Source organism: Plasmodium malariae, assembly GCF_900090045.1.
Source record: "Plasmodium malariae genome assembly, chromosome: 11".
Lineage (NCBI taxonomy): Eukaryota > Apicomplexa > Aconoidasida > Haemosporida > Plasmodiidae > Plasmodium > Plasmodium malariae.
In genome coordinates, this window is record NC_041785.1 from 1,952,925 (window position 1) to 1,967,998 (window position 15,074).

At 33.1% G+C, this 15,074-nt stretch overlaps 1 protein-coding gene across 1 annotated transcript; it reads right to left on the reverse strand.

Moving 5' to 3' along the window:
- Window positions 1-431: 431 nt before the first annotated feature.
- On the reverse strand, window positions 432-13,229 carry PMUG01_11049400 (transcription factor with AP2 domain(s), putative; the record flags this gene model as incomplete). Its single annotated transcript, XM_029006161.1, has 1 exon — window positions 432-13,229. The coding sequence occupies one exon, from the start codon at window positions 13,227-13,229 to the stop codon at window positions 432-434; it is 12,798 nt and encodes a 4,265-aa protein (XP_028862678.1).
- Window positions 13,230-15,074: the final 1,845 nt, after the last annotated feature.

Below are 15,074 nucleotides of genomic sequence, written 5' to 3' on the forward strand. Positions count from 1 at the left end.
TTCACCCTTTTATTAATGACATAAATGCTCATGAGGAAAAAAAAAACAAACAAAAACACACACTCACACATATAAACAAACGCTTATGCGCATGAAGGCATGAACGTATGAACATATGAACGTATGAACATATGAACATATGAACGTATGAACATATGAACATATGAACGTATGAACATATGAACGTATGAACGTATGAACATATGAACGTATGAACATATGAACATATGAACGTATGAACATATGAACATATGAACATATGAACGTATGAACATATGAACGTATGAACGTATGAACATATGAACGTATGAACATATGAACATATGAACATATGAACATATGAACTTATGAACATACGAACACATGCACACAGATGTATATATATATGTACGTCTACTTGCCCTTCCCCCTTATGAAAATCTTGCTTATCCTTAACTGTTCTTGGAACCCTTCTTGTTTGTGTAGTCGAAAATGGTGCCGTCATCTGAAACTAAACACTCGCCTGTCATCCTTGCTCTCATCTCAATAGCTAACTTTTTACTTAAGCTACTTCCATACGTATTAATACCAAAATTTTTTGTTCGTTTACATCCACTAGGGCTTCTCCATTCCGCCCGCCAAGCTTGAACAATACCATTAATTCTTATCATGTAAACTCCTGCAGGTGTAGAACTTGTTTTATCTAGTTTGTTATAAATACTAACATCATCTATTTCTTTTCTCACATTTTTATTTATTCCATTTTTTTGACTCCCTTTATTATTAAACAAGTCAAGAGAAGAAGGATAGTCCTTTACTTTATGTTCAAATGTGGTACTAGGTGAGGACAATGACATATTAATCTCTTCATCTGCCATAGTTTCTTTATTTACTTTTTCATTTAAGGCAGGTATATATAAATGTATATTACTCTCTTGATTCGACATTTTAAAAATGTCAATGTTATTACCATCGTTGCAGTTGTAGTCGTAATCGTTGTTATCGTTGTAAACGTTGTTATGATCCTTATCATTGTTATGATCCTTATCATTGTTATCGTTGTTATGATCGTAAGTACTGTTATCGTTGTAACCATCGTTTTCATTATTACCACTGTTACCATTGGCAGGGACAGTCATATCATTTTTATTTATAAATATATTACTTCGTTTGCTATTTAGAATGTTTACTGGTATTCCTTTACCTCCTATAATTTCCTCACCGTTACAAAGTCTGCTTCCATCAACATTTGCATCTACGTTCATACCTACATTTACATCATCCACGTTAACATCATTGGCATCATCGTCAACTGCATCATCGTCGTTTGCATCATCATCATTTGTATCATCATCATTTCCATCGTCAACATGAACGTTTCTGCTGCTTCTTTCCTTATCATCCTTCTCCATACACTCATTATGCTCACTCATATTGTCCGAACACTTTTTCATACTATGGACGAGATTTTTTATACTGCTATTTATCATATCGGTAGTAGCATTGTTATCATGTCCGTTACTATCATGTGCATTACCTAAAAGAGGATTATTTGCGTGCGTATTATTTGCGTTCGTATTATTTGCGTTCGTATTATTTGAGTGCGTATTATTTACATATGTATTGTTATCATTTGCATAGTTACGGATGTCAGGTACACCCTCACTCGTTGCGTTCATATGATCATCTTCTACATTTCTGTCGATGGTTATTACATTGCAGCTATTATATACACCACTGCTATTGTTGTTATATGTATTGCTGCTATTATTATTATGTACATTATCATTATTCTTGTTAATTTCATTAAACGTAGAGTGACTTACATTGCTACTACCATTATTGTTATCTACGCTCGTACAACACACGTTCGATGAGAAGCGCATATCTGCATTGTTGATCATAGGGTGCGCCTCCACAGCTCTGCCGCTGACGCTACTGCCCTTGTTACCGCTAACACTACCGCTGGAGTTATCATTACTGTAAGTACTACTGTTTTTCTTCGTACTACTACCCTTTTTATCATCTACATTTAAATTGCTATTATTGTGATAATGACTCTGATAGTTTGAATGTACCGTTTTACTTTTTCCATGGAATTCGTCTACATTGAATGAATCAATATATGCACTATCTTTGATTGACTCGCTCTTCGTAATGGCACAAGTAGATGATAAGTCCTTCACATTGGCATTACCACTAACATTTACATTAGTATTCACGTTAGCATTCGCATTGTTGTTCTTTTTATACACGTGTTCAAATTTCTTCCTCGCGGCAATGGCCAGATTTCGAGCTCTCTCTTCACCAAACTTGTTGATAGAGAAATACCTTTTTTCTTGTTTTCCATTCGAATACCAATTAGCACAGAATGCTTTTTTCGAATCTTGATAAAAAACACCTTGAGGTAATATAACTGAGTTATCAAGTAGACTACTGTCACAAGCTCTTTTAGTATTTGACTTAGCATACGTTATAACTGTATCCATACTTTTAGGATTAGGATATTTTAAATATACATTCCGTGTCTTGCTATCTACATTACTCACATCGCTATTGTTATCTTTACTTTTCTCTTTCCTTCCACTACCGAAACTGTTATTACCTCCATTGCTTCCTATATTACCGCTTCTGTCAGAGCTGTTCACTCCGTTACAGTAGTCATAATTTAGGTCTACACTGCCGCTATAATTGCTCCTCCTATTTTTTAGATCCCCATGCTCATACTCCTCCTCCAATGTATTTTCTTCCAAAACATTTTTCCCGTAATATTCGTCATAGTGTTTGTTACCACCCTGATTTTGGTTCTTCATCCTAACTCTACCATCAGTTATATCAACACTGCCGTAATTATCCCTTGATATATCTTCAAACCTGATGGATGCTATGCCTTTACTACCAATGCTGTTACCAGTGCTGTTCGCATTATTGTTACCACTAGTTCTATTAATGTATTCCTCTTTAGAAAAACTTCCTTTCGCTGACTGCAAGCTGTTCCACTCCCCAAAATGGGCTGCATCTTGCCCCTTGTCATTGGTGTTACTACTACTATTAGCACCACCAAGACGACGAGAAATAGCAGAATAACCATCACAGCTGGATTCATTTTTGTAAGGATAATTTCCACCTTTTCCATAAGCATATTCATCATACACAACGTTTTCATAATCGAAATCATCTCTATTCTGGTTTGTTTCGTTCAACTTCTTCTCCTTCGTAGCACCGTCAAATATGCACAAACCATCAACGTTACTACTATAATTCATGCTGTCTGCATACTTATTATTTTTCCCGTTCCTTTTTTCCATCGACGTAATATTATTAGTACCGCTACTATTGCCGCTGTTGTTACTATTATTGCTATTATTACCACTGTTAGTGTTGTTACTGTTATCATTACTGGCGCGACAGGAGCTGTTATTGAGCCTGTGCTTCCCCTCTTCTACCATGCCGCTCCTCCGTTCATAGTTATTGTTCTCGGGTACTTTGGAATTCCTACCATTGATGTTGCAATTGCTATTGTATACATTTCTCCTTCCATCCCTCTTTTGAATGGGGGCTTCATTAGAATCATCTACATGTTCGCTCGTACTTCTGAGTGTAGTACCCCTTCTCGAAGAAATTCTTCTGTTTACTACACCCCCTTCATTATAAACAGTATTGTTCTCGTAATTTTCATTATAATTTTTAGAAACATCTACCTCATTATAATTATTTCTGCTGCCACTACTTGCACATTGACTATTCATACGTGCACCTACAGTGTAATTAGAGACTGCATTGGTTTTGTTTATATTTGTACTGTTTTCGTCAAGGATAGTATCACCCATGCCTTCTTCATTCAAACAATGATTGTTTCCATTTCCATTGCCACTACTTCCGCCGCTTCCACTCGCTGTGTTGTTCGCTCCTGCACTGCTTCTCTTCTTGCTGTTCTTCAAATTTTTTGTTCTGTTTTCAAAGGCAAACCTAGCCTTGGTGGCTAAATTCCTTGCCTCATCCCATCCATAATATTTTATTTTAAATCTTCTCTTTATCTGTTTTCCTTCTTCATACCAGCTACCAATCCATGCCTTTTGGGATCTATCAAAGTAAACTCCTCTTTGTGGTTTCAGCTCTGAAGCAGAAAATTTAAATTCGTAATTTTCATTAGCACCAACTACATCGTTATTATTCTTGACTTTTGCATTTACTCTTCTAGTACCCACCCCTTTGGAGGTATTACCTCCAGAAGAAGCTGCACCGATAGTAGTACCACCACCAGTCGCACTACTGTTAGCCTTACCCATCGGTGTGGGAGATCCATCTTTGTTTAGTTTTATCTTATCCTTGCTATTGTTTCTACCGCTCGTAATAAATGTGACACAATTATTCATTTTACCATTTGCATCGGGCATAGAGGAGGACTTAGTATTATTTACATCAACAGAAGCACTAGTACTAGTAGGACCTCCATTGAGGGTCGACATATCTCTTTTTCCATAATTTTTCCTTTCAACTTCATAATTGTTAACGTAATTCTGGTTAACCATTTTGTTCCTTCTTCCTCTACCATATTCTACAGTAAAATTATTTAAATAAAAGTTAACGTTCTTATTTCTTTCATCTTTAACTCTTAACTTGGATGAATATATATTACATAAATTTCCTTCATTATGATCATTTTTTAAATCTTTATTTTTGTTACATGTAACCATATTGTTGTATGATGAATTACTGTTTCTTGTATTACCATTTAAATACATGTTCTTGAGGTCTAATTTTTTTTTACCATCATTGTAAAAATTGCTTATAAGATGATAATTTTTTTCTTTATCTTCTAATTTAAGAAAGTTAATACTATTTTGTCTTTCATCTTCATCATTTTCCTCTTCGCCCACCTCCTCATCTTCCTCCCCTTCTTCATTATTATTATCGTTTCCATAGCCATTTCCATTTCCATTTCCATTTCTATTTCCATTGCTATTATTATTATTATTATTATCAATGTCATTATCATGATAATTATCTTGCATGTTTTCACTGCACCCTCTACTTTGCATCAATCTACGCTTATCTTTTTTTTTCCCTCTCCTTTCTTCTGCACCTAACTTGTCTGTAAAATCCCCCATTGCTCCTCTTCTCCTTCTAGTCAAGTATCTATGTAACATCATATCGTCATTACAATCATTGTAACCACTGCATCCACTGCAGTTATCGCATCCATTGCAATTGTTGCCCTCATTGCAGTTTCCATCGTTAAATAATTCCAACGAACTATTCAACCCCTTGTTTAAAAAGAGTGAAGACGAATGATTAAAATTAATATCATAATGATTCGATCTCCTTCTTGCGGGATTTTCACCAATGTTCTTGTAGGTGTTCATCTTTCTTTCACTGCTGCTGTTGAGGTTTCCACTACGGTTTCCACTGCGATTACCGTTACGCTTACTACTTCGGCTGTTATTACCACGTCCATTTGCACTTCCATTTGCACTTCCATTTGCACTTCTACTTCCATTTCCATCTCCATTGACACAGTCGTCATTTCCACTATTACTGGGTTCACCTCTAACGAGCAAGAATTTTCCTAGCTCATCGATGTGATTGACATTTTCGTTGTTCGTTTCATTCATGTTAGAGTACGTAAAGTTTGACAAGTACTCGCATAGATTGCTGCTCCTTCGAGGGCTCATAAATTTGTTGATGTTGCTATTATTATTACTATTGCTGTTATCGTTGCTGCTATTGTTATTACTGCTATTACCATTAATGTTAATGTTAATGTTAGTGTTACTGCCAATGTGTGTGCTATCATTGTCCAATCCTACTAACCCACCTCCATTATTCCCTGCATCACTTGCACTAATGATACCAGCACTGATGACCGAACCTTCTCCTGGGTAGAAACCTGATTTATACAAGATAGAATTGTACAACGTGGACAAGCAATTCTTTATTTTGTTTTCGTTCACTTTACACCTTTTGTTATTCTCATGATATATCATGTTACTCTCACTCTTAGGTTGTTCTTCATCATTTAAATCATAATTCTTTTCGTTTCTTAAATTCTCATTATAAATAAAATCATTATAGTTACTATTATTCTTATCATTATATAAATAGTCGCAATATCTATTTGTATCATCCGTCAAATTCCCATGCTCCCTTTTCGACTTGGCTCCACCATTACCATTACCACTATTACTACTACCGCTACCACTTCCATTATTAAGCACGTATATATCCCCCTCATAAAACCTACAACTGTCCATGAACCCTTTTGCATTTGAGTTTTCATCACCACCAGTGCAAATGGCCTCATTAATGGTTCTACCTGTATGATGGTCCTCCACCCCCTTCATAAACTTGTGTAATAAACCACTATTATTACATTTGGAAAAGTATTTATATAAATGGTTATACACATCGGCTATTGACTTGTCAATTGTAGTTTCCCCGTTCTTGCTCTTCTCTAATAGCCCATACAAATACGACAGCATTAAAACGGTGTTGCTACTACCGCTGGCTGTATCGCTGATTGTACCGTTGACTGTACCGCCAACTGTACCGTTGACTGTATCGTTGACTGTACTGTTGACTGTACCGTTGACTGTACTGTTGACTGTACCTGCGCTAATAGAGCGCCCAGTGCCAATATCACCATTGTTACAGCTGTACAGGTAATCGCAGTTCTTCGAATCATCGTCTATTATATTACCATATGGGCATTTTAGGTCAACAAACAGGCTATTATTATTTCGTAGGGACTCCTCTATAAGGTGTTCTTGAATATCCTTGTGGTTCTTCTTATCTGTGTTACTTCCATTTTTCATATTTGTGTAGTTCTTTGAAACACTTTTGCTTATTTCGCTATTTAGTAGGTTCTTATATCTGTAACATGCACAATTAGTGCTATTTCCACTGTAATTGTCGCTTCCATTACCTCTGCTATTACCGCTGTTATTTCCTCTGGTACAACTGTCCAAGTGCACAGCACCCTGGTCAATGCCATTTACGTATGCTCCACTAACACTGGATGCATTCCCATCTCCCCCCAGAACATGGTTCAACTCGGCACTACGATTACTCTCCTCAAGGGGCTTCACTTCATGTATCATTTTGTCGTAATACAAATTTCCTTGATGTAAACTTTTGTTCCTAAGTATATTTAAAATATTCATTTTAACGTTTATTTCATACGGACTGAAAGCACTGTTATTATCAGCGTGTTCTTTATTAACATCATTATTGTTTTTTGGCTTAATAATGTTATAGACATTTAATGTATTTAATTTTGTACTTTCTTTACTACTACAACTGCCGTCTTTCCCTGTATTATGCTCTGTTAAGAAGAAACTAGCTATCTGACTAGGGTTCACATCTGAGAAGGGTATCTTCTCCTTACCACTATTACCAACGCTACTACTGTTGTAGTCGCTAATATGATGCGTGCATTTATTTGCGTTTTTACCAAAACCTTGATATAGATGCTTCATATCATTCCATGGATTCAAAGAAGATAAGAAATTATTTCCATTATAGTTCATTGCTCCACGATAATCTTTATTTTCCTCATTTAATGGAAAGGATCTATTATGTGTTAGATTAAACGTGCTAGTTATATTTGAGTTCAAATAAATATTTTTAAACAAATAATTGTTTAGAATGTTTTTGCAATTTGTGTGATAATGGTCATAGGTGTAAGGCAAGTTGTAGTAATCCTTCGAGTTATTCAATACATAACCAAGATATGTGTTATTATTATTGCTACATTTCCAGCTACTTTCGCATGTGCAATTACTGCTAACGTGTAGGTTATCGACTGGATCTTCTAGACTATCATTTAGCATATCACCTTTATTGAAAATTCCTCTCTCAGCATTGTTTCGCAGACCATTTTGTTCGTTGAAATTATTCTTACAGTTCAGTTCCCTTAGATTTAAAGTCTTACTCAATAAATAAATTTTTAATAATTTAAAAAAAATTTCCTTATTTAGAACATTCGTATTAGCCATGTTAGCGGAATCACTTGTGTTATTCGCATTACTCTCATTAGTGCGGTCAGTAACAGGATAACCACTGCCATTACTAGCGACATTACTACTACCAATACCTCTATATTCTTTGTTATTCGCGTTATCATCTCCATCATTGTGTTCATCAACCCCCTCAGCGTTAACTTCCTCGCTTCCCTTCTTACTTCCCTTTTTGGGTGCATCGGTAGTTGAGTTGCACTCGTTGCGAGTATCACTCTGATTGTTGGTAATTCCACTATCCTCTTTATTGTTCTTATCAGTTAGTTCTTCCTCATCATGATCGTTTACGTGGGCACTAATACTCTGTTCCACACACTTGCTCATATTTCCATCATACTGAAGCAGCATGTCCTTGATAAGATCCACTAGTTGCTTGTTGATACTAGAAGCAGTGTCGTTATCTCTAACATAAGTAGTACCATTTTTATTTCCATAATTTTCTGTATATGCCCTACCATCGTACATATTCCCATTACCCAAGAATATTCGGTTCATGTAAGAAGAAAAGCGATGATCATTGTTAAGAATGTAATTAATGAAACTGTCAAAACTGTCAAAACTATCGATAATGGGATTACGGATGCACATACAGTCTTCATTATTTTTGTGCAAATTTTCTTTTAATAAATGCATTTTCCTATATAGAATATCTTCCCTTATATCATCTAACAACAGAACAGAGAACTTTCGAATGATCTCCTGTTCGTCGTCGTGCTCAGAATATTTCCCCTGTTCGTTGCAATTGTAATTATTATACAGATTCGTTCGTTCCTTATTCATCCAGTTGGTAGCTATATGATATATCATTTTGCTATTTATTTGGTCGTCTACACATTGGTCTCCATTTCTGCGTGCACCTGCGTCTACTCCTACTTCTTCGACTCCTTTACGCCCATTAGTGTAGCTGCTTACCCAATGATGTAAAAACTGGTTTAGTAAATAGTTCATGTGTTCATGATTTCCACCCATGTTAACGTTTTTATATAAAGCTAATCTGTTCATTTTTTGATTCTCTATTTCGACAATTCTAAGATTATTTAACTTTAAAATTATGTTGTATAGTATATTTCCTTTTATTGCTAATGTACCTTTCCCTACTTTTATTAATACAGGACTAAATATAATGGAGTACGTGAATACATCTCTACAAAATAAAGTGTTCATGATTTTTTTTAAATAAATTAATTTAATCCTGCTTCTTCTCTTATTGATTTTTTTCACGTTCTTTATGTATGATGCTACATTAGTGAAGGCATTTGTTTTGTTCATGTTTCCCTCCTTTGGATTTATGTTCTTCGAGATGGAGATATTCAAGACAGATTCATTGTTCACTAATAACTCATCGTTTGAAGCAATTTCATCGATGTTTGGATTGTTCCCTTTCTTATTCTTCATATTCATCTTTTTCTTTTCACTCAGTAAATACGAAATATTATTTTCAGTCAGCGTGATAACAGTAGTATACTGCTTATTCTTCTCACCATTGACATTGTCCTTCACATTGGCATCTACATTGTCCTTTACATTGGCATCTACACTGTCCTTTACATTGGCATCTACACTGTCCTTTACATTGGCATCTACACTGTCCTTTATATTGGCATCTACATCGACATCTACATCGACATCAATATTAACATCCATGTTAACATGCACAACATCCTCATCCTCATCCTCATTCTCATCTTTCTTTTTTCCTTTTAGCATTAAATTATTCGACGAGTGACTGCTTTTATATACTGAGTCATACTCCTCTCCATCAAAATTAGCACACACTCCAATCTTCTTACCACTGACTTGTAACAGGTTTCCAGCTGATGCATCTAAGTCCTCCCCCTGCACTATACCTTTATCATCACTATGTATGGAATATTTTATATATGATAAAACATTTTCACTTAAGACATTGTTATGCTTATTCAAATAATCCCTGCTCTGATCTTCCACATAACGAGTATCTCTACATTTTTGATGATTCTCATCTACTTCATTTCTCAGATCCTTTTCTTTGATAATACAACCTACATGTCCTTCCTTTCTATCAGTGCTTACATCTAGACTGTTTAGTCCTTTATCAGCAAAAGTTTCATCGAAGTAGTTCTTGTTGTTCATACACGATACTTGTACATCTTCCTCCTGCTCACCTTCCTTCTCTTCATGACCACCAACTGTTTGAGCACTTTGAACAAGTACGTAATAATCTTTTTTTTCCTCTTTTATTTCTGACGATTCTATATGACCTTCTCCCTTCTTATCACCATTTTCTGCACACATCTCTTCAAATTTTTGAGGACATCTATTCCCCTCCTGAGATGTGTAATGCTTATCCATGTTTGTGTTATTTATAATATCCCTTGGTAATTTGTTATCATTGAAAAGGGCATTTTTCGAGTAACACTTCTTGTTCTCAACAAACCGTATTACATCTGGTGCTTCCTCTGCTTCTAACTCTGCGTCCACTATTACTGCTTCTTCCGATTCATCCTCATTATACAACTTCAACTTGAAATTATGCTCGTACTTATCCATCTTTGCACTGTCATTAATCACAGTCTCAATGCTAGTTCTCATGTAACTGGGAGCATAATATATTTTGTCTTCTTCATCATTTTCCTTATCTTTGCTCAGTATACTATTTGTATTTGCACCCGTATTCATGCTATATTCCTCTTTACCTTTGTCCTTTTTTATCTTCAAAGTTATATCATTATTATGTATATCTTTATCTTGTATTGTGTTATTATGCATAATTGAATTGTGCATTTCGCTGCTTACACAGTTTACATCGGTAGAAATAGTGTCTATCTTAATTTGCTTATGTGTGTAGTTTTCTGCAATGGCTTCATCAGTTAAGCTATGTTTTCTTTTTAAAGATCTATTTACACATTGGTTCTTCTCACACACATTCGCACTATATGCACATTTTTGTGCTTGTTGTTCATAATATTTTCTATTTTTCATTCTCTTTCTGCTTTTCCTTTTCGTTTTCTTTTCTGTTGTCTCTGTCGCTACTTCTGCCCCTCCTTCTACTTCTGCTTCTTCATCTTCCTCTTCCGCATCAGACAGAAGATTATTCGGTTTCAACTCGTACCCTTGTAGCTTTTCCTTTTCTTTTATACCTTTATTTAAAAAATGCTTGTAGCACGAAACAAAATCGCTAGATGATTTCTTTTTCAATTTAGTAAAACATTTTGCATAATAAAGAATAGAATTCATATCAATGTATGAACTGTCTATCGAAATAATTTTTCTAAAATGGTAAAAATATTCCTCGTCGTTATAAATATTACAGACCCATTCAGATGTATACTCTTTTAAATAATCAAGTATTTGGATAAAGCACATTTTAATATTACATAGTATTTGTTCTACATATTTATCAGGATCAGAATTTATAAGACCAAACATTATTTCGTTAAGCACCTTTTTACGTAGTTTTCTCTTCGTAGTTGTGTTACTATTCCCATTTTTACTTGACTCACATGTACAATATGTGTTGGCTATATACACAAGCAATAGTGGCACAGATATATTAGCTTCCTTAGAAACCTTTCTCTTCTTTTGATTATTATTATTATGATCATCAATAGAGTTATCCTTACTGACTTGTCCATTCGAAGTGCCATTCAAAGCGGTACTTGAGGCGCTAGTCCCACCAGTTGGTCTATTCCTAATAACATCGTTACTAGTACTACTACTACCGATGTTGCCATTACCTGCGCTTAAAATGGACCTTTTCTTTATCTCCTCAAATAATGGTGCATTATAATTTCTTAAATAATTGTATATTTTTATGGCTATATTTTTAAATAGGAAATCTTTTCCATCTTCAAATGGTGCACTCATTTGTGTATTCAAACATTCGCTGTTACTTTGAAATGTTTGACTTTCGTTGTATTTACTGTTTTCTTTATGTTCTCGCTTACATTTCAATAACTCATCATCTTTTTTTTCTTCCTCATTTGTGTACTCCTCTACATTTTTCGCATTTTGCACAATTTTATCATCACCTGGGTTTGTTATACCCGTGTCGTTATTTGTACCATTCACAGGAATGACAGAAAAAGAATTTCTGCTACTATTATGGAAGCAATTATATCCTCTATTATTATCACCAGTAATACTGCAACTACCTTCGATGCAGTAGAGCTTCATTAAATGTTCACATAGACAGTCATAATCTATGTGCATATCGCTTAATTGTAAGTCCTTATCCTGACATGTATAATTTTTCCTGTTCATATCATCCTTTTTTTCGATTATTTTTTCTAAATATAACTTTATTAATTTAAAGTGATCATCATTGTTTGCATCCCACATCGCACAATTGTTTGTATTACTGATAGCACAATCGTTTGCATCCCTATTATTAAAGGTACTGTTATTATCTACATTATTATGATTCCCATCGTAGTGAATACTTTTACTATTTTTAGAATGCTTTTCGTTGTTATACATTACACAGTTCATCATATTACATAAATCCCCATCATTACATTTATCATTCGAGTTAAACCTATTATCATTATCTCTCTTATGCATTAAATTTATATCAGCCATATTATTTAAACACATAGAATTTATCTTATTTACTTCATTAACATTATATGTATGTGTATTACCATCATTATTGCCGTTCAAAGCTCGTTCATTAGTTCTTATCCCTTTTTCAATCTCATTACTATTATAAGTACAATCCCGTTCATTAATCAGTGGAGTACTTAAAAATTCGATCATCTGGTTCTTCATAAAACTACCGAAGCATGGCATTCCCGTGCTACCATTATTACATCCATTATTACATCCATTACTACATCCATTATTACATCCATTACTACATCCATTACTACATCCATTACTACATCCATTACTACAATAGTTATTGTAACTATTTCTGGTGATGTTAATTTTGTTATTACCGCTTGTGTTACCAGTTCCGCTAACATCGGCATTACTGTTATTATTGGTTCCCTCGATAGTGCCCTCCCTCATATCTTTCTCTATATCTGCCATCCTTTTGCTGTTCCTTTCATTATTTTTGTCAATACACAGGTTGCACGTATCAGTGGCGTTCATAATTTTATTTTCATCAATAGTTGAATTGGAATCAAATGAATCTAAATTCTTGCCTTGAAAAATATTAGACACTTTTTTTAATTCATCAATATAATTTTTACAATTCTCTGCTTTATCATTTAATTTGCAATTTTCTAGATTTGTAATTTTGTCCATTGTACGTTAAATTTTTGGTTTTTCCACTTGAATGCAAATTGATTTGTTTTTGATCGAGAAGAAGAACATACATGCAAACATATATATATATATATATATACATACGTGTATCGTTAATATATAAGCTTCCTTTTCTTTTAATTTTTTTTACAAGTTCACTCGTTTGGTCTACTTACAAATGTATCACTATGAATATTAACAAAATTTAAAAAAGTTGAAAAAAAAAAAAAAGAAAAGAAATAACTACAAAAAAAAAATTAGGACAATTCACATCTTTCATTATATTTGAATATGTAATTTGTAAATTTTCATATTCATAAATTTAAATAATACATTAACAAAAAGTATTGTTTTCTTAAAAAAACAAAAAAAGCAAAATATAAAACAAAAAAAGCAAAATATAAAACAAAAAAAGCAAAATAAAAAACAAATAAAGCAAAATAAAAAACAAATAAAGCAAAGTAAAAAACAAAAAACAAAACAAAATTAAAAAAACCTATTCTTACTTTTTCGATAAAGCAAGTTTCCCCCTTTTCGCGTATGAAAAGTACGGATACTTACACGAACTGTTGAGAAATGGTTTCGTTGTACTTCTGCACACGCTTAGGCACATACAAGTGTGTATGCATATGTGTATGGAGATATGCATATACCCATGTATATATAAATACCTATACGTGTGTACACACATATATGCATATATTAGAACAAACTCATGTTGTATTCTTGACTAATTCCCTCTTCGCTTCTATTAAAATACTACCGGTTTAATTTGTTTTGTGCCTTTTTTTTTTACTTACAAATTTTATTATTTTATTATTTTATTATTTCATTATTTTATTATTTCATTATTTTATTATTTTATTATTTTATTATTATATTGTTATATTGTTTTATTATTTTATTGTCTTATTGTTATATTTTTTTATTGTCTTATTATTATATTTTTTTACTGTTCTATTATTTTTTATTTTTTTTTCTTATACTATATCTTCCTTTATTTTCATTTCACAAAAAAAATTAAAAGAATAAAGACATTGTTTAAAAGTAATATATATAAATAATTTTTTTCTTTTTTTTTCTCTTCACGCATACATATATATAAAGACATGTTCTAAAACAAAACATGAGTTCAACAAAAAATAGCCTAAAAGAAATGTGCATACCTACGTGGTATACAAGTACATCTTAATGCAAGAAAATTATAATTAAAGCAAATTTACAAATATAATGATACGAATAAATGATGTAAAAAAAAAAATATATTAAAAATAGAAACGTTTTAATTTAAATACTTTAAATTAAGAGAAGAAAAAAAAAAAAAAAAAAAAAAATCCTTTTACACACAAAACAGTCATACTACATGCTTATATAAATATTAACACGAATAAACGTATATACATATATACATATGTTTTTATGACAAACAGTTTAAAAATAAAATTATATATGCGCACATATGCAAATACAAACATCTCTGTTTAGTAAAAAATACATAAATACTCGAATGGATTAAATAACATTACGTGCTGGAGTCATTATATAAAAAGTTAAGCAGTCGAGTGAAGTTCCGATCTACAAATAAATATGTACATATATATACACATACAAATAAATAAACTCATATATACATACATACATACATACATGCATACATACATACATACATATATACATACAAATATACACATACACACATACATACTCACATGCATAATACACATTTATTTGCAAGCAAGCATGTATATAGTTGTTGGTTCACTCGTGTACAAATAAATGCAGAAGAATATATATTTAATACAACATAATGCTAGTTTTGTCTTGACCCATGTTTGGATCTAATCT